The sequence below is a fragment of the Chelonia mydas genome, chromosome 3 (genome assembly GCF_015237465.2).
Source record: "Chelonia mydas isolate rCheMyd1 chromosome 3, rCheMyd1.pri.v2, whole genome shotgun sequence".
Taxonomy (NCBI): Eukaryota; Metazoa; Chordata; order Testudines; family Cheloniidae; genus Chelonia; species Chelonia mydas.
This window is the reverse complement of record NC_057851.1, coordinates 20,676,402-20,701,817: the sequence shown is the minus strand read 5'-3', so window position 1 is coordinate 20,701,817 and position 25,416 is coordinate 20,676,402. Positions and strand designations below refer to the sequence as shown.

General features: G+C 36.6%; 1 protein-coding gene across 18 annotated transcripts in view; it reads right to left on the bottom strand.

The window, feature by feature from the left end:
- Nucleotides 1-25,416, bottom strand: part of PUM2 (pumilio RNA binding family member 2) — a 106,193-nt gene that overhangs the window by 52,325 nt on the left and 28,452 nt on the right. For all 18 annotated transcript variants that reach the window (XR_006289347.1, XM_043542212.1, XM_037894011.2 and 15 more), the window contains 6 exons: nucleotides 16,079-16,147; nucleotides 8,210-8,315; nucleotides 7,664-7,851; nucleotides 6,794-6,966; nucleotides 4,032-4,302; nucleotides 3,622-3,715 (listed from right to left, as the gene is read on the bottom strand). Coding sequence is in view for 17 of the 18 variants with exons in the window: in XM_043542212.1 (XP_043398147.1) it covers nucleotides 3,622-3,715; nucleotides 4,032-4,302; nucleotides 6,794-6,966; nucleotides 7,664-7,851; nucleotides 8,210-8,315; nucleotides 16,079-16,147 (901 nt within the window). In the remaining variant the exon portion in view is untranslated. The remainder of the gene's footprint in view (nucleotides 1-3,621; nucleotides 3,716-4,031; nucleotides 4,303-6,793; nucleotides 6,967-7,663; nucleotides 7,852-8,209; nucleotides 8,316-16,078; nucleotides 16,148-25,416) is intronic.

Genomic DNA, 25,416 nt, shown 5'->3' with positions numbered 1-25,416 from the left:
CAGAACATTAGAGACACAAAGGTGGGTGAGGTAATATCTTTTATTGGGCCAACCTCTGCTGGTGAGAGAAGCTTTTGAGCCACACAGAGCTCTTCTTCTGGTCTGCTTTCAAAAGACAAAGCTGGGAGCTTAAATTTATTACTCTGCTAGACATCATGATTTTTGATTAACGAATTTAAGCTCCCTGGCTTTTCTTTTGAAAGCAGACCTGAAAAAGCGCACCGTGTGGCTAGAAAGCTTGTCTCTCTCACCAACAGAACTTGGCCCAATAAGAGATTTTACCTCACTCACCTTGTCTCCCAGACTGAGGTGTTAACACAAGAGATTTTGGAACAAACTGATTAATTTGTCAGTAATAAGTCACCAGGACCAGATGATAGTCACCCAACAGTTCCAAAGGAACTCAGACATGAAATTGCAGAACTACTAACTGTGGTATGTAACCTATCATTTAAAATAACCTATGCATCAGATGACTGGAGGATAGCTAATGTGATGCTGATTTTTTAAAATTACTCCAGAGGCAATCCTGGCAATTACAGGATGGTAAGCCTAACTTTAGTACCAGGCAAATTGGCTGAAACTATAGTCAAGAACAGAATTATCAGACACACAGATGAACACATTTTGTTGAGGAAGGCTTTTTGTAAAGGGAAATCATGCCTCACCAATCTATTAGAATTCTCTCAAGGGGTCAACGTACATATGGAGAATGTTGACCCAGCGGATATAATGTACTTTCACTTTCAGAAAGCTTTTGGCCATGTCCCTCACTAAAGGCTCTTAAACACAGAAAGCAGTCATGGGATAAGGTCCTCTCATGGATCAGTAACTGGTTAAAAGATAGGAAACAAAGTGTAGGAATAAATGGTTAGTTTTCACAGTGGAGAGAGGTAAATAGCAGGGACCCCAAGGATCCATATTAGGACCAGTACTGTTCAACATATTCATAAATGATCTTGAAAAAGGGGTGAAAAGTGAGATGGCAAAGTGTGCAGACAATTCAATATTACTCAAGATAGTTAAGTCCACAGCTGACTGCAGAAAGTTGCAAAGATCTCACAAAAGTGGGTGAGTGGGCAAGAAAATAGCACACGAAATTCAATGTAGATAAATGCACAGTAATGCACATTGGAAGACATAATCCCAGCTATACATACAAAATGATGGGCTCTAAATTAGCTGCTACCACTCAAGAAAGAGATCTTGGAGTCACGGCTTACAGTTCTCTGAAACCATTCACTCATTTTGCAATGGTAGTCAAAAAACTAACAGAATATTAGGAATCATTACGAAAAAGGATAGATAATAAGACAGCGGCATTAAGATATTTTCTATATAAATCTATTGTATGCCCACACCTTGAATACACCACACAGTTCTGGTTGTCCAATCTCAAAAAATATATTCGGATTTAGGGCTGTCAATTAATCACCGTTAACTCACATGAGTAACTAAAAAAAATTAATTGTGATTAAAAAAAAATTAATCACACTTATAACAGTAGAATACCACCTGAAATTTATTTAATACTTTTGGATGTTTTCTTACATTTTCAATATTGATTTAAATTACAACACAGACTACAAAGTACACAGTGCTCACTTCATATTATTTTTGATTACAAATATATGTACTGTAAAAATGATAAACAAAAGAAATAGTATTTTTCAATTCACCTCATACAAGTACTGAAGTGCAATCGAGAAAGTGTAACTTACAAATGCATATTTTTTTTTTTTTTGGTTACATAACTGCACTCAAAAACAAAACAGTGTAAAACTTTAGAGCCTACAAGTCCACTCAGTCTTACTTCTTATTCTGCCAACTGCTAAGACAAACAAGTTTGTCGACACTGACAGGAGATACTGCTGCCTGCTTCTTATTTACAGTGTCACCTGAAAGTGAGAACAGGCATTTGCATGGCACTGTTGTAGCCGGCATTGCAAGGTATTTACATGCCAGATATGCTAAACATTCATATGCCCCTTCATACTTTGGTCACCATTCCAGAGGACGTACTTCCATGCGGCTGATGCTCGTTAAAAAAATAATGTGTCAATTAAATCTGTGACTCTACTCCTTGAGGGGAGAATTGTATGTCTCCTGCTCTGTTTTACCCTCATTCTGCATATATTTCATGTTATAGCAGTCTCGGATGATGACCCAGCACATGTTTGTCTTAAGAACACTTTCATAGCAGATTTGACAAAACGCAAAGAAGGTACCGATGTGAAATTTCTAAAAATAACTACAGCGCTCAACCCAAGGTTTAAGAATCTGAAGTGCTGTCCAAGATCTGAGAGGAACAAGGTGTGAAGCATGCTTTTAGAAGTCTTAAAAGAGCAACACTCGGATGTGGAAACTTCAGAACCCAAACTACCAAAAGAGAAAATCAACTTTCTGCTGGTGGCATCTGACTCAGATGATGAAAATGAACATGCAAGGTGGTGAAGGAGGATGAAAGTGAGGGGAGTACAGGAGTTGGAATCCACTACACCTTCACCAAAGTATCTCAACTTGAGGGGCTCCCATGTTGGGCTGTCTCAGCTCATTGAAGCAGTAACCCTTGAGGAGCCCTTTTGTGTCTTGATGCCTCCACAAAGACAACTCGGCTTTCCTGTAGTTGCTGCTGCTACCTTGACTCCTGAGAGCACTCAGGCAGTAGCATCAAGGGAGAAGAATGTCTTCTTGCTAAGATATCAATGCACCAAGGGCTCTCGAAGGCACTGCTGTTTCATTGAACCAGGGGATGTTTAGCACAGAGCTCCTCACAAAACAGGACTCAGTGAATAACTTCTGCTAAGCTGTAAAAATTTAAAAAACAAACCTATCTTTTCCTTAAGACTTTACTGAAGTGTTGGTGTGTAAAATTTGGTCTTTGCAGCAACTCAGATAAGAGTCCAAAAAACCTCAGGATTCATAAGAAATGTGTAGACTAAATTCAAACACTGAAGTCTTACAAGGATTTTAGCCCTGCTTTAAATACAAAATTCAACACTACTTTAACTAGACAATTGCCAGGGCACCTCTAGGATAAGCAGCTATATATGAAGGAATGAAGTTAATCAACACAATAAAAGCTATTTTGCACTCTATAGTGCCTTTTACTGGAGGATCTCAATGGGCTATTACAAATATTAATTTAACCTCAACACCTCTGGGAGGTATATTAAGTATTATCCCATTTTACAAATGAATGAATTGCTTCACTTACACTTACTTTGTGGCATTAAAATAAGCGTACTTCCCATTTTTAGTCATCCATATTTTCAATATACAGTTCTACATAAGCAAAACTAATTTTCAGTCATTTGAACACAAGTGTAGTGGCAAATATTTAGGTGGAGGAAACAAAACAGAAAACGCAATTTTAGAAACTGTTATATAGAGTAGGAACAATCTGACACAGCAGCTCTTCAAAATGATCACTAATATTTCTCTTTCCAGTGCATATATGCATATACTATCTACTATTTATTAACTAGTTAGAACACCATAAATCAGCAAACTTGGATTAGATTTGATGTTTAGTAAACTGAAAGTAGTGTAGCAAAACAATACATTTGTCAGCTTTTTGTCGCTGACATCTAAAGTATTTATGCATTATAAAAATCTCACCTATGTGTGGCTGCTGAGCTGCAGCCAATGCGTACTGTTGCTGCTGGGCTGCTGTTAACTGCTGGACAGTTAGCGCATTAGTTCTCTGGAAAAGCTATGAAATAGCAAACATTTAAGTTTTCAATTTAAAGATGCGAGTTATGCTTAAAGTTTAGAATTTACATATAAAATACTATAAACCAAATACTCTTCTGACATAGGTTGGGAAACTGCACAACGTACATTACATGGAAATGTAAGTACATTTATTTGTTTCCATCCTACTCTCTCTCAAGTATAGGAGTTTAATAAGGTGAAATACATCAAAATTTTATGCTTAAATAGTTAATTAGAAAGAACAAATTGCAACATCTTCAAATCACAGAATATTTTAAACACATTCCCATCAGTTCTGTAAGAACAGCACTAACCTGCTGCTGAGAACTGTAGTCAAAAAGTCCAACAGTAGCTCCTGAGGAGTCCATTTGTACCTGATTGCCAGGATAGTCAAACTGTAACGAATCAAGACCAACTTGTTCCATGGCATCCAGATTCTGAGTTTCTGAGTTTGAAAAGTCTTCTACCAGAGGTTTGTGGGCGGTAGGATTGGGAAGTGGACCTAATCCTTCTGTGGAGTTAGGGTTAGGACCCAGGCGCTCAGCTACTTCTGTTGGAGAGGCTTGTCGGCTTCCAGGAGTACGACTGCACAGAAGAAATTAAAAGAGAGCCTCTTACAGCCTTGACAAATAAATCAATAATGGACAAAGCGTATTACAATCTGTTGAAGGAGGATCTTTAAACATGAAAAAGTTTACAAATATAACTGAGAGAAAGAAGATTCACCATAAGCAGTTTAACAGGCATAGAATGATGAGCTAGGAAAAAGCACATCTTTAGCTTTACCAGTTTACTTGCATTATAAACCCCACTGAAAAATACTTCCAGACTCTTATGAATGAAATGAAGTGAACTGCCAATCACCTGTAAGGGCTTGGCTAGATGGCAAGTCAATGCCTGGCAAGCTGGGGTGTAAATCTACAGCACGTTGGCATGTAGTGTACTACCTGGCCATATGGACCATGTTACTATACAGTAAAAGCACCCTAGTGTGCTGTCAAAGGTTGGTAGGTATCAGACTCCACTTCCCAAATGGGAAGTGTTATGTCAGTCCTACTTCTCTCATCTCTGCAGCAGGCTTAAATCTCTCTCACTGAAATGAAGGCATGGGTGCCTCCAGCAAATCTGCAGACATAACTCTGAACTGTCCAGTATCAAAAATCAGAAGTCAGTCTTTTGTTGCGGGAAAGAAAACACCATAAAACCTGTCACTTTTAACAAACTGATTCAATCCAGAGCACATACAGCCACTCTAGTGCTTTGACGGTGACAAAGAGGAACACTATGGCAGGGAACTTTTGTCACCTAGTAACCCACCCTGGCTCCAAACCTAAATTATGCATTAAAAACCATTTAGCACTGCTTTTTCTTTGCCTGTGACACAAGCTAGGAACCAAAGAAACTAAAGTTTCATGCATTAGTTATTTCAATATCCATTTCACTTATAAATAAGAATTATATAGGAAGAAAACCCATACCACAAGTTAATTCAAAATACTGTTTTAATATAAATGTCAAGAGATACAGGAAGAATAGGACAAATATTTTAAAAAAAATATATATTTAGTTAGGATAGGTTTGCTCCTTATAGTGGTGCTGTTGTGTTGCTATAGTTAAAGTTGTGTCAATAGTTCAATTATAAACTTCTATTTGCAGGGATTCGTAACTCTGCTTCTAATTGGCCACTTAATTAGATAGCCTTCTCTATTATTTCTTGAGAGGTTTACTGGGTTTGGATGCTTTTCTGCACTTATGCAAAAAAAAAAGTCATTTCTAAAAAAAATAATTTGGAAAGCATTTATTTTTTTTAATATTGTCATTGCTTTTGATATTTAAATAAAAATAACAGAACAGATTAAAATTAATCTACTCTGCATATGCAGTAGACAATTTAGTAAAATGAATGAAATATGTTTTATTTTTGATATGGTAGCATGCATTCCAAAGGAGTGACTGTAGCTTTTCTGATACACAATATGTTGAGGATTTCACTTTTGGCATAATTAACATGTTTGTTAGTTATTTTCTTTGTTTTTAATATGGGCAATCATGTATTTATCCAAAAGACCAGAAATGGGTCAAATATGCATTTCCTTACCTTCCTAAATTTAAAAAATAAAAGTAAAAATCAAACAAACATTTAAATATATAGGTTCAATTTTAGACCAAGAAAAGAAAGAATATTAAGAGTTAAAGATGATAATCTTTAACTCAAGTTTTGTACCTCCCATTCTCCCATCCATATTAAAATGAACTTATAAGCAGCAGTCTGAACAGCAGTTTTCTGGTTTGTCAATGATCATGTCAATTATCAAGGATACATTAGATAGGTATTTAGATTCCAAGGTGATTAATCTGGTATTTGTAAGGTACCAAAGGTTTAATTAAAGATTAGATAAAATAGGGTGGCTGCTTGTGACAGCTGACTGGGCTGTTATGAGTGGGATCAAGGTTCAAATCCCAAGCTTGGACCTTGTCCTTTTAAAACAAAAAAACCTGAATAAATGTTAATCTCGTCAGCATTCAGAATGGTACTGACCGGCTGAGAAGGGAGCTGAATCATATCGTGCTGGTCAAATAGAGGATGAATTGTGTGGGGAAACGGAATTGGGGTTCCAACAGGTTATGCAGTGGGAGGATGCACTGCTTCATAGCAAAATTAGAGGTTACATTAAAATTGTGCAGGACTAACTCCTTAACACATGAGCCAGATGTGAAAGTTATGAAGTTTAAGAAGAAAAAAAAGTCACAGGAAGTAATTTAGTTCATGATTTATTAATAGAATAAAATCTTAAAGCCCCCTTTAACATGTGTTACACACTGCCTTTTGCAGGTAGTAATTTCTTTAGAAGAACTAGTAGGTTTATTTAGTTAAGATGAACTTTTCTCTCTCATGAAAAATGACACATGGGCTAATGAAATTGTAAGTAACATGTGGCACAGCAGGAGGGGGAGGATGAGAGATAAAAGAATCAATCTACAGCTGAATAAATGTTTGAATTTGACACACAAACAAGAACTCCAAGTATCCCTAAAGAGATATGCTTGTCTTCTTGAGAAACAGTTAAAAGCTTACTTAAAATCTTTGCAATCGGCATCCATTCCATTTGGCAAACCTCTGACATTTATTTTAGTAACATCCTCATCATCTCCTTGTTTAAGATCTCTGTTTTTGTCCTCCTCAAATGGAGAAGCCTTTCCTTTCTGATCTCCTTTCTCAGGTCCATCTGTTTCAGCATCTCTAGTGCCCTGAGGAAAAAGAATCTGTTTGATTCTGAATATTTAACAGAACACAAAAGGAGCACCGTAAGATGACCTAATTCTACACTATAGTGCATGTAAAAAATACAGACATTTTGTTCTAAATGAAATTGCATTTGGTACGTAACTTGTTTATGAAGTTTCAACCACATGCAATTACTAATTGTTAAAACATAAAAGGGCGTTGTCAGAATTTATAATGGAAAAGTTAACTCAACCTTAACTATAGCGGTGCTGGTAAAGCAGTAACACCACAAATTAGATAACAATATACTATTAAAAAAATTAAAGAAGTGTTTTTAAGAACACAAATAATATGAAGCTCTAGCCCAAAGGCCATTTTGTATTTTGCTTTAAATATAGTTATTAAGAGCTTTTACAGCTCACCAGTGATTTGCATAGTACCTATTTTTCTGCCTGGATTTGAAGGTGATTGGTAAATAAATGCAATAATTTTCCTGAGAAACTTATTCAAGGCCAAGAACTCCCCAAATGTTTCTCCCTAACCCCTTCATGTTAGGATCTTCCAACTAAGGAAAAGTGGTGGGTAAGAACTACACATTTCTCAGCTGAAGGGAAGGACAGAAGAGAAATGGAAAAATGTAATAGAAAAACATAACCATGTACAAGAATTCATAGCACTGCTGTAAGTAACTATGCAAGCTTAAAGCATTAGATTACTTACAAAAGCTCCTTTCCTAAACCGGGAATCCAATTTATCTGCTGGAGAGGAACTTAACACATATTCTACCATGCTCACTCCAAGGCCACCACTTTCTGATCGAGGAGACAATACAGCATTTACTTCACTGTTTCCATGAAAACCCTGTCCAGGCTTTCTCTGTACCATAATAGGCTGAGACATAGAATGGTCTGTTTAAAAAAAAAATAAATAAAAAATTACTAATCTGTACTTTACAGTATAACTTGCAAAGTTGTTAGCATTTCATAAAGGGGAACATATTAAGCAAGACCAGAATATGGCAATTAAATACAAAGCCAGTTTTATTTTTAACAGTTATAACTGAATACATTTATTTTTTAAAAAAATCTTGTATCCCAGTTTTGAGTGTTACTAGCATACCATTGTCATTTGTTCAGTGATAGATTTCTCAGAATTAACATGAGGGAAAACAATTTAAAATGTAAGGCATATCTAGGGTTTTATAAAACTATTACTTTCAGATAAATTAACAGGAATCATCTTTAAATGCATATTACAATCACTTACGAGGAGTTCCCCATGCAGTCTCTCTCCACTCATCACCAAGGAATATCCCTTTTTGTCCATCTTTTGCTGAATCATCAGGTTCCCAAAACTTTTTGGCAGGTAACAGCTATTTAAGAGGGGAAGTTACTTCATTTAAAATAGCCAAAAATTAACCAATAGTTCTTATAAATAGCCAAAAATATTAACAGCACAACTAAGGGGGATATACTCCATCAATGAAACAAAAAAATTCTAGATATTTAGAGATTCTATAGATATTAACTGTACAGAAGGAAACAAATTACATTTAAACAGTTAAAGAGTGAAAAATAGTGTCTAATTAATTTCTCATGAAAGGAGCCCAACTGACAACCTAAGACTCAGGTACTAGTTACACAGAACACACAGAGAATGAACAGTAACTATGCAAGCTTTCCCATGCTAATGCCCTGATGTTCTTCAACCATCACCTGGTAGGTTGCATCTCTAAAGGTGAGAAGCCACTCCATTTTCCATCATGATTCAAAATCTTGGCCTTTCAGCCTAGACAACTAACAAGAATACAAAATCCAGAGGTAGTTTTCATGACATGGTTGTGTCAACTTGGAAATGGACCGAGTCCACAAACTTCAGATAGTAACTATCCGCATGATGGCAGTTCAGCTACCTCTAGCTTACTACAAACCCTGCCATGTTTGACCCAGTGACCTACAGATTAAAGGTTCCAAATCTCAGTCATTCCCCTCAGCAATAGAGTTTGCTCAAGTTACTACTTCTAAGGTAGAAAAACTGAAGCCATTTCAGATTTAGAATCTCATATTCTGTTCTGTCTTGGAACAAAACCAGTTTTAGTGTGATTACAGAAAGCAGGCACTGCGTTTAACTTCATCAAAAACATTCCTAAGTCACCAATCTTTTTATATCTAGTTTTATAACTGTAAACATCAGTGGCAATATAACTAGGTTTACCAACTCTGCCACTGTGGTGTACATCTAAATCCTCGCAAACAATTAATACAGTTTTCATTGGATTGTAATTTTTGTGCACACTGAAAAATTGTAACCCAGCATTTATTTTAAAAAAATCAATTTGTTAGTGGAAAGTAAGAAAACTTTTGAAAGGAGATTAACAACCTAATTCTGCAGAATTTAACCATCCATTTAAAACAAGTTTCTAGGCCTTCTGGAAGTGGAAAAAAATATGACAAATATAATCTGATGCAACATTATTTCGCCTAGTCTGCAGATAGTACCTAGAGGAGATCACAGTATTGCCACCATTAGTTCTGCGCTGCCTTCAGAGCTGGGGGCTGGACAGCAGCTGGTGCTGACCAGATGCCTAGCTCTGAAAGCAGCGCTGTTGCCAGCAGCAGCACAGAAGTAAGGGTGGCAATACCATGACCCCCTGCTACACTAGCCTTGTGACCCCTTTTTGGGTCAGGACCTCCAGTTTGAGAAACACTGTACTTTTGTATACTTTTATCCTGTAGTATAGGGTATTTTTATAGTATAGGGTAAAAGTACACAAAAGACCAGATTTCGTGGTCATGAATTTGGTAAGGCCCTACATATGGGCCTGTAAGAAATGGACAGGATTCACAGCATTTTAACCAGGCAGCTATTTAAATGGCTATGAACAGAAGCAGAGATATGCCCTGGAGCTATTCATGAGGAAGGCAACAAGAAGAGATCATGAGACATCAAGAGTAGTTGAGAGTCTACTTCTTTAGCAGTCAGAAAGCTGAAGTCAAGACAGTTGCTTCTCCCCTCTAGTAACTAAAGGATTAATGAGGCTTCAAATGTCTCAGAAACCTACTAGCCTGGAACAAAGTTGGTGGGTAGAATTAGTTGGAGAATAGTTAAATTAAATTTAAAAGCCATTTCCCCATTCTTTATATTGAAATCCCTGGTTCTTACAGTGGGATTTAAAAAAGTCATAAATGAAGGGAGGAAAATAACTAGAAAAACAGAGCACATACTTTTAGCTGTGTTCAGGAGGGTCTATTGTTCATGATAGTATTTTGGTATGCAGTGTCTTCCTGTCAAAGGCTGCAATGGAAGATGCTTAAGTGTCTGTTTCTCTATTTGTATATTTTAAAAAGTAAACACCAGGTGTCCACATCATAGATTTTCATGTGGGTCAAAACACTATGTCTTCTATAAGTTTGTAAAGATCTGAACTATTTAGATCTCAGAGGATGGAGAAGTACATCAAGGACCATGCAGGATACCTCAATACTGGGTAACTAAGTGAAATTTAATGGCCTACTAATGGTCCCATCTAGCTTTAAACTCTGTATCTATGTCTGTAAAGGCACCACTGTTTTCCTTCTGGATATCCCAGGATACGGCAGAAATGAAATAAAGCCATTTTATGAAAACTATAAAAAAAAGTGTGTGTGTTGTTTATAGAAAAAGTGGCACTTCCAATAGAAAGTGCGAATATGATCATTCAGTTCAGAGATTTTTCTGGCTGAGATTACAGCTACCAAAAGCAAAAAACTGATGGGAAGAATGGAGCAGATTAAATCAGAATCTGGTCAGGTCATCAAATTGTCATGCACTTCTAGCATGTTTATTTTGTGTCCTCTCAAATGAGGTTATTTCTATATAACTTTCATTATCCAGCTGAAGGTCAGACAAGTATGGCAGAAAGTCCAACCGAGGAAAGATTGGAATAACATTTATTTATCCCTGAAACAGTGTGTAGGATTTCTGCAAAACACAGGAGTAGTGTCTATTGGTAGAGTGTCTCATCGAGAAGAGCAGCCAGAACATAAGAACAGCCATACTGGGTCAGACCAATGGCCCATCTAGTCCAGTATCCTGTCTTCCAACAATGGCCAATGCCAGGTTCTTCAGAGGGAATAAACAGAACAGGTAATCATCAAGTGATCCATACCATGTCACCCATTCCCAGCTTCTGGCAAACAGAAGCTAGGGACACTTCAGAGCATGATTTTGCATCCCTGCCCATCCTGGCTAATAGCTATAGAGGACCTATTCTCCATGAACTTATCTAGTTCTTTTTTGAACCCTGTCTAATCTTTGCTGGAGGATGTGAAGGCCAAGATTTCACAGGTTGACTGGGCATTGTGTGAAGAAGTACTTCCTTTTGTTATTTTAAATCTGCTGCCTATTAATTTCATTTGGTGACCCCTAATTCTTGTGTTATGAGAAGGAGTAAAGAGCACTTCCTTATTTATTTTCTCCACACCAGTCATGATTTTGTAGACCTCTATCATATACCCTGTAGTCGTCTGTTTCCCAAGACGTAAAGTCCTAGTTTTATTAATCTCTCCTCATAGGCTCATAGCTCTTCCATACCCCCTAATCATTTGTGTTACCCTTTTCTGTACCTTTCCCAATTCCAATATATCTTTTTTGAGATGAGGCAACCAGATCTGTAGGCAGTATTCAAGATGTGGGCATACCATGGATTTATATAGAGGCAATATGATATTTTCTGTCTTGTTATCTATCCCTTTCCTAATGATATCCAACATTCTGTTAGTGATACATTGAATGGATGTTTTCAGAGAACTATTCACAATGACTCCAAGATCTCTTTCTTGAGTGGTAACAGCTAATTTAGACCTCATCGGTTTTTATGTATAGTTGAGATTATGTTTTTCAATGTGCATTACTTTGTATTTATCAACACTGAATTTCATCTGCCATTTTGTTGCCCAGTCACCCAGTTTTGTGAGATCCCTTTGTAACTCTTTGCAGTCAGCTTTGGACTTAACTATCTTGAGTAATTTGCATCTGATACAAAACTTTGCCACCTCACTGTTTATCCCTTTTTCCAGATTGTTTATGAATATGTTGAGCAGTACTGGGACCATTATTTATGCCTGGGGGACACCATTATTTTACCTCTCTACATTCTGAAAACTGACCATTTATTCCTACCCTTTGTTTCCTATCTTTTAACCAGTTACTAATCCATGAGAGGACCTTCCCTCTTACCCCATGACAGCTTACTTTGCTCAAGAACCAAAAGAGGACTAACCTTTATCTTTTGCAGAGTCCTACCCACAAGAGAGGATGCAGGAAAGGCATTAAAGAGGTATTTCAGGAATGGTTAGGATAGCAGGTCCATGGCTGCTGCTCCTTGTGACAAGGTGTTTTACAACTGATTTTAGGATGCAAACAGATCTACCTTTGGTTGCCTAAATTTGTCTGGGACAATGCCAACAAGTTTTAGAAACTGAACTTTAGAAACTATTTTTAAAAATCCAGTCAAATCATATCGGGGAATATATAATTGTATTTAAGATATAATTTGTCTGGGACAATGCCAACAGGTAGACGCTACATTTTGGTGGATTTATGTTGTGACAATTTAACAACACTATTGAGTTTGCCTGCAGCGAAAGGAAGTACATAGGTAAGATTTTTCCCTGCCCAAGTTATGAGGGTTTAATCTTCCCTAAGGAGGGGGGACTGACCTGGTTCTTCCTGATTGCTGATAGCTAAGCATACATCATGTTGTTCATCCTAATAAAAAGGTGGTTATTTAGCTATTGATTAGCTAAGGGCATGAACAGCCCAAACAAACTGCCATCTGTTACTTTTTATGTGGTACCTGAAAGAGCAGTATGCACCTCTATGACAGACATGTCATTCATTCTGCAGCATAACAGAGAAGCAAAGGCAAAGTAGGCCTTTCACTTAGTGACTCCTGCATCTAACCAAATAACTTGTGGTTGAACACAAGCATATATTTCAGAAAGACATTTAAATGTCATTAAAAGACTCCAAGTGATAGAATTAACAGCCCACCAATTAAATCTACCCCCCCGCTGGATCAATCGCTCTGGAGCTAAGTGTAGAAGTGGGAAGTGCTGAATCCCTGCAGAGACAGAAAAATAAATTAACCTACGGGGATTAGGAATATGATCAGGAAATGAAATTCAATTCAGAAAAACGCATATGTGAGAACAAGAGAACATAACAGGAACAATGTCTTAAGTGGGAAGAAAAAACTATCTGGACATTTTTTTAAAAAGTATACCTATTCACATGTTCTAGGAGCATTACAACACTACACTTTACAAAAAGTGCAAAAGAGTTAGGCCTGGTCTACACTAAAAAGTTTGGCTGACCCACCTATGTTACTCAGGAGTGTGAAAAATCAACATCGGAGCAGCGTAGTTAAGCCAACCTAACCCGCAGTGTACACAGCGCTAGGTTGACGGAAGAATTCTTCTGTCCAACTAGCTACTGCCTCTCAGGGAGGTGGATTACCTGTGCCAATGCAAGAACCCTTCCCAGCAGTATAGGCTGCATTTACACTGAAGTGCTACAGCAATGCTGCAGCTGTAGTGTTTCAAGTGTAGACAAGCCCTTAGTGTCTTGACTTTTCCCGATGTGTTCATTGGTTAAACAGTAAACAAATTATACCAAGGTGTTCAGTGACAACTGGCATAAAAAACTGACACCATTTTTTAGTTCCCACATTCAGAAGAATCACATAATAAAAGAGAATGTGCTCTTGATATAGCTCTGATGAGACCACACCTGGAATACTGTGTTCAGTCTGGTGCCAAGAAAACAAATTGGAGTTCAGGGAATAACCAACAAAAACACACCACAAAACTAGGGTGTACTATGATGTGTAACTTGGGTAAAAGAATTAAGAAAAGGAAAATCTAGGGAAAACATAGCAAACTTCCTGAAAGCAAGAAATGTGGAATAGTCTCCTGAAGAAATGGTAGAAGCCCCTTTGGAACATTTCATATAAGTTAGGATAAAGTACCTGGAATGTACCCTACCTCATGTGGTTGAGAGGATTATTTCATTAGCGTTTGTAAGGTGCTTAGAGACTATAGATCAGCCTTGGAAAAACAAAATGCTCACCAGCTAAAACTTCAAATTTCTCATCAAGGAATAATGCTTTTCCTGGAAAGATCAGACCCAAAAATTATCTCTAACATATTAAGTTGAAATATTGTTTGTTTTGATTGTCAAAAGGCATTTCTCTAATATTTTGAAAGACAGATAGGTAAGTAATTAAAAAGTTTGTTTTACATGCATGATGCACTATCATTTGTTGTGGATTTGATATTTCAGTTTAATTTTAAAAGCAATTGTTTACAAAGAGCTATCTTCTTTTTCTTCTCACTCAATACTTGTGTAAAGTAATCTAGCATGTGTCAGTTCGTACACAACCATATTGTACTTTTTTAGCCGTATAATCAAAGCACTGAAATCACATGTATTGCAGTTGATATAGTTTGTGTCTGCAGATTGGATCCAGACTATTCTCAGTGATAGCAGATGACAGGACAAGGAGTAATGGTCTCAAGTTGCAGTGGGGGAGATTTAGGTTGGATATTAGGAAAAACTTTTTCACTAGGAGGGTGGTGAAACACTGGAATGGGTTACCTAGGGAGGTGGTGGAATCCCCTTCCTTAGAAGTTTTTAAGGTCAGGCTTGACAAAGCCCTCGCTGGGATGATTTAGTTGGGATTTGTCCTGCTCTGGGCAGGGGGTTGGACTAGATGGCCTCCAGAGGTCCCTTCCAACTCTGTTATTCTATGATTCTATGTAGGAAACATGACTGCTTCAGTTTACATATAGCACTGGTTATTAAGTCATTACAAAATCGAATGTATCCACAATTTTGTTTATCTTGATCTCCTTAAGAATGCCTCCTGGCCCAGGTAACATCTGCCTTGACTCAGTTTTCTCAATATATTCCAAATGGGAAACAGCCAAACCATACTTCTTTGCATTGCCTTCAAGTGATCTGGCATAACAAACATCACAGTATACATGGTGCATACTTGCAAAATATCTCAGTTGCCTCTATATCAGAATTTGAAGCTGCAGTCACTTTTGGAGACTTAACTAGAAAAACTTGAAAACGATTCAAAATAAATTCAGTCTTTTTAAGATGGGATAAATCTTTATTGAGATTGAGAATAGCAAGCCTAATGATATGTTTGATACAGTGGACAAAAAATAAGGAATATCAAGTGGCCTGTATACCATTTGAATAACTCATATTTATCACTGGATTGTCTAAATGAGCCAATCACTTTTGATTTGATCTTTACACCTAATTCCTATAACCTCCTAAAGCTACCCTGTATATCAACATCTTTTTTCAGATTTCACTTCCACTATGCCAGCAAAGAGACAAGGTAGTCCTTCATTAATGTGATGTACATGGACTCTGTTAGCTGCAGAACTGTCAGATCCTCAGCAAGTAGAGAAGTCTAGCTTTCAGTATGCATTTCTCTAAATTTCCTAAGAGACTTGATAATAGTCTTTTTAAAGTCTCTCACTCTGTGGGTGTTACTATAGTTTGAGCGAAGGAAAGGGCTATTTTTAACCAGCAGAGTATTTCAAATTCTTTAAAATTGCACTGCTCATTCTGGAAGGAAACTTTTGTTCCTCCTTACATGGCACATGCGCCAGTCCATCAGCACTAAGGCTGTCCATTGAAGAAGCCATGCCACTAAGGGTGTAATAAATTGCCCTAATTTCAGCCAGTTTAATAATTGTTATTTTTCTTTGGGTCCAGGAATAATGCAAAAGCCCCAACACCCCAGGGCTTAGGTCAGTGGAAATAACTTCTTAGAAAGCAGCAACAGCAGAGAATTTTCCACAATCTTTACATTGCCAGCTCTTCTTCCCCAAGCTTAACAGCTGATAAGCCCAATATGTTAACATGATAGCTCCATTTATCATAGTTCTTAGATACTGGAGTTAATATTTACAATATTTAAGGTGGTGTCTAAGTTGTCTTTGGATGCCTGAAAAATTGGTTTGTCTCAGATCAAAAAAACTTCACTAACCAAGCTAAGAATTGAAACAAGCAAAATTTTATTAGAATTTGCAATCCTCCAGGATTTTCTAATCACCTACAAATATTTACCTCTCCCATTCCCCGAGATTCTAGTGCAAGAGCTTGAAACTCATGATTCATCTCATCCACAGATCGAACCTGAAGAAAAAAATATTAATGACAATTAGCAATCTATTAGATAGTGAATTATATGTCTTAAATACGATTATATATTCCCCGATATGATTTGACTGGATTTTTAAAAATAGTTTCTAAAGTTTTAAAATTTGCTACTCAGTCTATAATCTCAGATTTGGTAAATGAGTCTACTTAAAGACTGCAACCAGTTCTTTAATGCTTCATGTTAAAATCTGTTTTGCATTATTGTGTTAAGGACAAATATTTTAAAAACTATAAATGTAGCATATTACAGTACACATCAACTACCACGAAAACAATGAGTAATTTTCTATCTGCAACCACACACAAGCATAAATGAAATTAATAATTGGTGTATACATATTAATTTGGAAAATAAATGATTTGTTGCACACAAAGTTACTGAGTACACTTGAGGGTAGACAAAGGTATGGAAAAGCTCATGAGAGTGCACACGAGTAGCTATCACTACTGTCTATCCTATTCCCATCAGAGACACTGACCTCACACCTTTAAGGAATAGCCTTCAAAGGAACTTTCAAAACTAGGGAAAACTTAGAACAAGAGGGGGGACAAGAACAAGTAAAACTACAATTGGATTGTTTGTAAAATATGAGAGGGCACAGCAACGAAGTGATTTAGAATCATTATGAAGTCTAAAATTTTGGAGGAAGATGAAGATGCAAATTTCCTTGCTTTTGTTGTTCTCTGTTGGATCCCAAGGAATCAGTTGCTCCTGGAATGCTGTGCATGTGCATTTGCATTTTCCCATACACAGTAAGTGACGCTGCACAAACATTGCATTTGTATAAACAGATGTTTATCTAACAAGGTATACAAATGCTCTTTTCTTTCACATATCAGGGTTTCTGGTCATTCATAAACTTGTTTATGAAAACATGAAAAAAACCTATACATGCTCAAAATTGCATGTGCAAATGTGATCATTATCTTTCTGTTGATAGACTGGATAAACTTGCAGTTTTATAAATTCCCCAACAGCAAGTTTTTTGTAGCAAATTTAGGATTCTGAATTTAAGCAGCAGTTAGGGTGACCAGACGTCCAGTTTTTAAAGGGACAATCCTGTTTTTTGGGACTTTTTCTTATATAGGTGTCTATTACCCTGTACCCGTTTCCCCCCCCAGTTGCTATCTGGTAACCCTAGGAGCAGTGTTGATTTCTTGGCAATTTCCATTGCTAAGACTCAGTCCTCTCAAGATGTCATTACTGAACATATTAAACTACAAACTATTAAACCTCTGAAGTCAGCATATGAGTACATAGTTAATCTTTCTGAAGCAAATGCTTTACAAAGTTATAAAAGAACACTTCTTCATGAAGAATATGATTTTGGTTATTTTAATTCAGTTCCATCCCCAGTGAACACTCAATGTATTCAACCAGCACTAGCAGAATACTTAGTTTTGAGCTGAATTATTGAAAGAGCAACCTAAATACAAACTTTCTTTTCCCCATACTAGAAAACTGGGCATTTAAGTCAATTAGGTTGATTTTTTGTGATTGTATCAATGAAACTGAAGACAGACAAGACAACATTATGCTCCTATAAAAATGTCTAAGAACAAATTTTAGGCTTGAGCAAAATCAACAGCAGATTAGTAACCTATTTAAATAAACAAACTTTTATTTGAAAAGCTCAGGGAAGCGATGAAAAATCCTTGTGTGGGGAAAATGAGATTTTTGGGGAAAGAATGAAACTACACAATTTCAGTTTTGGAACACACTTCTGAATTTGGATATTCTAAATTTCTAATGACTGAATTTACCTGCAGAGATGTTCATAACAAAACAATGGAAGACTTTTATATATATAATACTGTGAACCACTTCACTATTACTTTGCAACTTACTATTGAAAGAAAAAAAAACTTGATATATACATAATTTCATCCTCAAGAACATGGTTTTGTTCAATTAGCACTTTTCAAACAATCTACAGCAAACTCGTTAATCTACATTCATTCAACACAAATGTTGTTTAAGTCACTGTCTAACAATTAGCCACATTTATAAGTCATTACATTTTTTTTGTATTTTTTATTTTGCTGCAAGAGATTAAGTGTACATTGCCACACCTACCCAGTTTTCAACATAAAAATACCTCAAAATTACAGTCACACAGTCCTTCAGAGCCCTACAAAAAGAGCAAAAGAGTAACGACATAGTAACCTATGTATTTAGTTCTTACATGTTTTAAACAAATCTGAGGAACTGGAGGTCTCTATGGCTGTAGATCAATCCTATACATTGCCCTGAACTTCATTTTGCTCATGTTCCATTCTCATAAGCATGAAATTTGAAAGATGATTACTGTTACTATTAGTAATACTATTACAAGACTGTACTATTACCAGAAAAGTGTAGCCTTCATTTGTGTCTCCTTCAGGAGTCATGCCTTCATCAGAAATAGTAGTACACAAAATACTGCCACAGCATTGCAGGTAACAGTGATTTTTTAAAAAGTCTGCATTCTCTAATCTCTAGGATACTGGATTTCCTTGTGTCTTGCCTACCAAAATTTTCCTACTTCTTCACTGAATTCCAGAATTCATTAAGGAAATCTACAGAACCAAAAGGAAAATATGTTGGCTGGAATCATATAAGCAGCCAAGCAGTTCTGACTAGCATTGCCTATTACTTGTATTACCATAGTACCTAGAGGCCCTAGTCACAGACCAGGACTCTACTCTAATAGACACTGTACGAACACAGAACAAAAAGACAGTCCCTGCCTGGTTCCTCTGATTCAGAAGTAATGTTTAGCTAATTAATTTAAAATGCCTTATTCCTCTGGTGCAACCTAATTAAAAGATCTTTCAGTACAGAGTTTTTTTTATTTCTTTACAATTTAAAAACACTGTCAAATACTTAGTTCCAGATATATATTTCCCCATCATTTGTAATAATTTATGAACTACTGAGAAATGGGTGCCTTCTCTTAATTATTTTGCCTTTGACTAACTTATTTCCCCAAGCACTTTTCAAAGTTTTCAGTTGAGTTCAAAACTATTGTGTCAGTTTTCAGTTACTACTTAGGCTAAATGTACAATAAGAGTCAGGAATGTGATTCCCCTGCTTGTGTACGCACTCCCACTAGCTCTCGTCGAGCCGGCGTGAATATAATTAGAAGAAGTGTTGCCCCAGTAGCAAGCATAGTGGCAGCAAAGGCCACGGAGCTGCGTGGAGTACATACCCACAGGGTTAGGCAGCTTTATACTCGGCATGGCTCGGCTGTGCCTCTGCTGTTGCTACCCAGGCTACCCTGGCAACACTGCAGTATTTATACTCGCACTAGCTGGATGAAGGCTAGCACAAGTACCTGTACACAAGCAGGGGAATCACACCAATAGCTCATAGTGCAGACAGCCATTGTTTTGCACGAACATTTATTATAGCACAGGGAATAGCGTTAAACAAACTTGTGCTGTTAACTCTACAGCAAAGCCTCTCATTAATTAATGTCATAATTTAGTTAATTAGTTTAGACATCAGTAATTTGGAAAATCAAAAGATCCAGCTGTTTGAAATGTAAAAAATGAGCTGTAGTTCATTTTAGAAGTCTAAGTAGACAAACTCCCACACACAAAAGGAAAAAAAAAAAAGCAACATTTTCAAAGCAAGGTGCTTTGCTTTGCATTTTCTCACCTTTGTGCAGGCCACCCTGACAACTCAACTAGCACTTCTGGAAATAGTAAATCTTTTCTGTAGCTGGAAAGGCCCTGTTTCTGGTTGAACATATTTGCCTTTCGTTTATCTTTCCCCCTAAAATTATTTTGTTGAGTATTCTCTTCCACCATTCAAATGCTTTGGCATTAGGTGCTAGCACTAGTCCCAATATTTAATATAGATAACTCATTCCAGATGTCAGAATCTGGTAAATACTCCAATAAAAACAAAATATACACAAAAGTTGAGACTATCTACCTATGACACATTCCCCAGACACGGCACATTCCCCGAAAGGTATGTATAAATTTTTGACAACAAAATAAATCCATGTAGGATAAAATAAGCAAACAAAACAGAATATATCCACTTTAGTTTTAAAATATATTCATGTGTAAATTAAAAAAGTGTTGTAATGTCTTCCTTGACTTTGTCAAAACTCTTCCAAAGTATGTTTTTTCCCCCTCTGCTACGTTATATCAAGTGTCTCAAGACTGCTCACCTGTACTGTGTTAATATCACTGTGTTAATAACCAATGCAAGAAAGTATCTTTGAATTCTGGTACTGATAAAGGTGAATGTAAAGGCTTTTTATCTAAGTCCTGACTATTTACTCACTGAAGATAGGTTCCTACCTTAGAAAGTTCATTAAAAGGCATTAGGTTAGAGCTTTGCCGTTTGGTCTGTTGTAACATCTTTGATCGAGGAATAGATATGATTAAGTCTTTACCTAACTGATCTGAAATTGTCACAAAAAGATAACTCTTATTGTCACCCTACAGCATTATCTGAGGTTACCGATATTTCATCCCACCCACTGAAATAGAAAAACAAACAAATAAAAAAACCAAAAAGACATCAGACACACAAACACACCGTATCTTAAACGCCTATCATGTAGATGCACATGGAATCAACAAACTATACGTCCACTCACTTACATACTGTGTTAGGAGTTCCAGCTCCAATTTTTAAGTATTAACAGTTTCAAGAGGTATTTGGTCATGAACTTGGTAAGCAATTTTTAGAATAATTAATTCAGTTCACCACACAAAAAATACAATCAGTCTCCATTACACCTGCCTTTTTACTTTTCACTTTCAACCTCTCCCTTACCCCATCCACCCTTATTGTACGTCTACACTGCAATAAAACGCCTGTGGCATGGCCGCGACTGGCCCGTGTCAGCTGACTCAGGCTTGCGGGGCTATAAAATTTCATGGTAGACATTCGGGCTTGGCGACCCCAAACGTTTACACTGGAATTGTACAGCCCTGCAGCTCGAGCCCCGCAAACCTAAGTCAGCTGATGTTAGCTCTGAGACTTGGTATAAAAGGTGGTTGTTGTTTTTTTTTTTAAATCGCAGTGTAGATGTACCCTTAGCGACCAACTTCATTGGTCCTACTTTACCTCACTCCATCTTTAAACCTCCCCCTTTCTTGATGCCTTACCCACAACATGTAGGCATATTCTATGCCATATCCAAGGATTGGACAATAGCAAATGTGTACTTACATTAAAAAAGGCACTAAGTGTGACTCAGAGAAATACAGACCAGTAACTTTATTCCATTTACCCGGTATGGAAGTATTAAAATATTTCAAAACAACTACGAGACCATGAGATGATAGGGTTCAACCAGAATGGCTTCTGCAAAGGAAACTCATACCTCCCTAATTAGAATGTTTTGAATGTGTTAATAAAACAATGGATAAAGGAGAACAGACAATTTATTTATATTTTCATGAGGCCTTTGTCTAAGTTCCTCATAAGAGGCAACTGAAGAAACTAAGCAGTACTGTCGTTTATCAAAAACTGGCTAAAAGACACAAAATGCAGGATGGACAGTTAATTTTTACTAAGTGTGGGGTGCCACAAGGTTCCATGCAAGAACCGGTGTCAAATATATTTATTCATAATCTGGAAAAAGAGATGAGCAGTGAGGTGGCGAAGTTTACAGATGACAAAGTTATTTAAGTCAAGACCAGAGAAAACTGACGGCCGAGAGACAAACCAAGCCAGGAGACTGAGCAATATGATGGCAGATGAAATTCATTGCTGATAAATTCAAAGCAATGCACACTGAAGGGAATTTCTGATATACTCAGAAACCTTACTGAGTTCTAAATCAATTGCATCAACTCAGAAATTAGACCTGCCCATCACTGTGAGCAGTTCAATGGAGACCTCTGCTCAAAGAGCAGGAAGCAAAATGTCAGGGTGGATACACAGCGGGACTGAGAATACTACAGAAATTCTGCCATTATATAAATCAATGATACATCCTCATAAGGAATATATATTCAGTTGTGATGATACCACTGGAAAGTATATCACAGAAATGATAAAACAAAATTAGAAGTTTAGTGACGGGAAACAAGAATGACCAAGAGAATGACTAACTCCCATATGAAATGAGATTGAAAAGACTGGGATTGTTTACCTTAGAAGAGATGAATAAGAGAGAACATAAGAGTATACAAAATAATGAATAGTACAGACAAAGTAGAATGTAAATTTCCTTTCACAATTACAAGAATAAGGGAATAGCTGATGAAAGTAAAAGGTGGCAAATCCAAAACAGGTATGAAATAATATTTTCCCCACAAAATACACAATTAGCTCATGGTACTTATACATGGATTTGAAAAGGAACAGACATTTAGATGGTTAACAAGATTATCTTGGGTCACAATGGCAATTATTAAAACAAATGAATTTTGGAAGATACATAAGCCCTCTCACTTCAGGGCATACTCCAACCTAATTACCAAGGGATAACAGGAAACTTCCTGTTGGGACAGCTTAACCCACAAATACCTGTTACAGATTTTCTTGAACTTTCTTCTAAATAGGTTATTGGCCACTGTTGGGACAGAAAACTAGGCTCACTGGATCACCAGTTTGATCTACTATGGATATCCCTGTTATCGTTTGTATAGATAGAAACCTACTTGCTACAAATATTTGTACTCATATCACACTGCCTTCCATCATGGTTGTCTTTCAGTAGATTATCTAAAATCAAACTGCCTTAGAGGAGGAAAAAAAACTCCATATTTGACTAGAGTATATACAAAAACCTGATTTCACAGCTTTGATATGTAGCTAACAAAGAGTAACGACCAAAGAAAAGGAACATTTTTAAATATCATTACAAGGCAGCTTAAAAGTCACTTTGTGATATGGAAAATCAACTTCACGATCACATCTCTGTAAATAAGGCAAATGACTGTCTACACAAATCTCTCAGGGTTATATGTTACATGTGAGTGACACTTGCATCACTAAACACAATCACAAGATGATGGCTTTCAATGAGTCCTGTCTAAATTTCCAGTATAGTACGCTAATGACTGGAATTGAGATTTATAGTAGAAAATGACTACTCTGTGTTTAAAAGTCAGAAGTATTGGATTACAAAGCCTAATACTAAATCCCAAAGGCATCATTCCCCACCTGAAGTCATGTATGTAGACCAAGGAGTATAATTTCTCTTCATAAATGCCAGTTTGTATTAATAATGTGCTACAAATTCAGTTATCCCTCCATCAAAAACAGAACTTCAGTAGGAACACTAGCAGCTTTTTTAATTTGGGGGGTGGGCTTTGAATCGGTCTTCCCCTATTCACTTAAAATTTGATTTTACTTTGAACACAGCTAGAGTTGTCTTGCTATAAGTGAAAACATTTAAAATTTCACTTATTTTCCCAGTTTTCCTAATATGTCTTCATGTGATCAAAATAAAAAAAACAGACACACAACAAAAAACTACACATACAAATATAGAGCCCAAAACCATCAATGAAATGTTGTAGAAAATGTTGAGTTACCTTTGAAATCTTAATTACAAGATATTTTCCTCTAAGTGGCATGGCAGAGAGTTATCCTAATTAAGATTTCCCTAGTTAAGGTCACAGGATAAAAACCTAGGTGATGGTATTCCTAGTGACAAAAACTATACAACAGTTAAAAGGACAACAGACCAACCCTATGGGGTCATATTAGGCACCTGAATTATTTTTAGCAATCCAAGCATATAAACTAAATTTGTGTCGGTAATTTATATAATACCCAAACAAAACTAATCATTGGAATTATTACAGCTGTTTTGAGCTGGAAGCATTAAAAAAAAAATCACTCTCACTCAGAAACTAATGCAGAGAAACCTTTCACTTCCCCTTAAAACTTGAAACCTTAAAAAGTAAAATCATAAACCTTATTTGCAAAACCTAGAGTTTACAGTGTCTCTCTCCTAGAATATATCATTATCAAGAGAAAACATTCTCTGCATGTATTCAGTGCTTTAGGTGGGTACAGTTGATACCTACATCACCAAATATGGTTCTCTTATTATTTTATGGTAACCCCTCAATCTTAAATGCTTTCTGAACTAGGATTTTCCTAACTATCCATAGTAATACTGCAGATTAAACATGGCAATAATTTGGACATTTTTGGCTGTGAAGAAAAGTGCATTAATGTGAAGCATCTAGCAATAAGTTAGAGATATTTACACTATATTAAAAATGATACAGGGAATCTTTTAAGATCAACCCCTCTGCAATTTCATATCTATTCTACAAGTCAGCAAAACCATATAATACTAACAAAATTTTAATTTACATAATTAAATACTGAGACTTCCAGTAGTTAGGTTATTTCCCCAAAATAATTTGCGCAACACTAGAAAGACAAGCATTCTAACTGCATATGTTGAACAGTTCACAAAGTTACAGGATGTGCCCTTTCCTTTTCTGTTTTACTTATTCAGAAGAACACAGGTTACAACTGGCAAACTACAAAAACAAAAAACAGATGTAATCATTCTGTTTCTTTCCAGTTGAGCAACACACATAATTAATGGATTTGCATCAGTCACAGTCAGATCATGGCACAAAAGGAGTTCTTATGAAATATCTTGGATTGCCTCTTTAATCTGAGTGGATGAGACTGAGTCACCTGCAGAGACAGAACTCAGACAATCCATTTATAAACTCAAAAACAGACTTCACGATATACACTTGCGATCTCAAACACACACGCTGCAAATCACATAATAAATATTAAACCAAAAACCCCAAACCAATGCTAAAAGAACATCATTAAGGTTGCAAAGTCAAGCACTCAAGTCAGGAAATACCAGAATTAATCTTAATTCAGCCCTCATGTGTATGCATTATGATACAGTTTTATATTACATCATCACACGCTATTTTTTCCCCAGGATCCCTGCCTCATTCAGGGTACAGATTGGAACTGTGCTCACATAATAACAAGCTATTCAATATTTTTTCTTCTCATTGTTCATTGGGGGCCCCACATCTTATTTACAGCACACTATTCAAACCCTGCTTTGAAACAGAATTATTAATTTCCTCATGGGCTTTTCTACAGCACTCATCCCTACAGAATCTGAGTGCTTCACAAACAATTTATTTTCACAACAGCTCTGTGAGGTGACAGGGTGATGAGATCCCCATTTCACAAATGGGTAACTGAGGCAGAGAGATATTAAGGTCAACATTTCCCACTACTTTTGGGTGCCCAATCTGAGATGACTAAAACATGATTTTTCAGA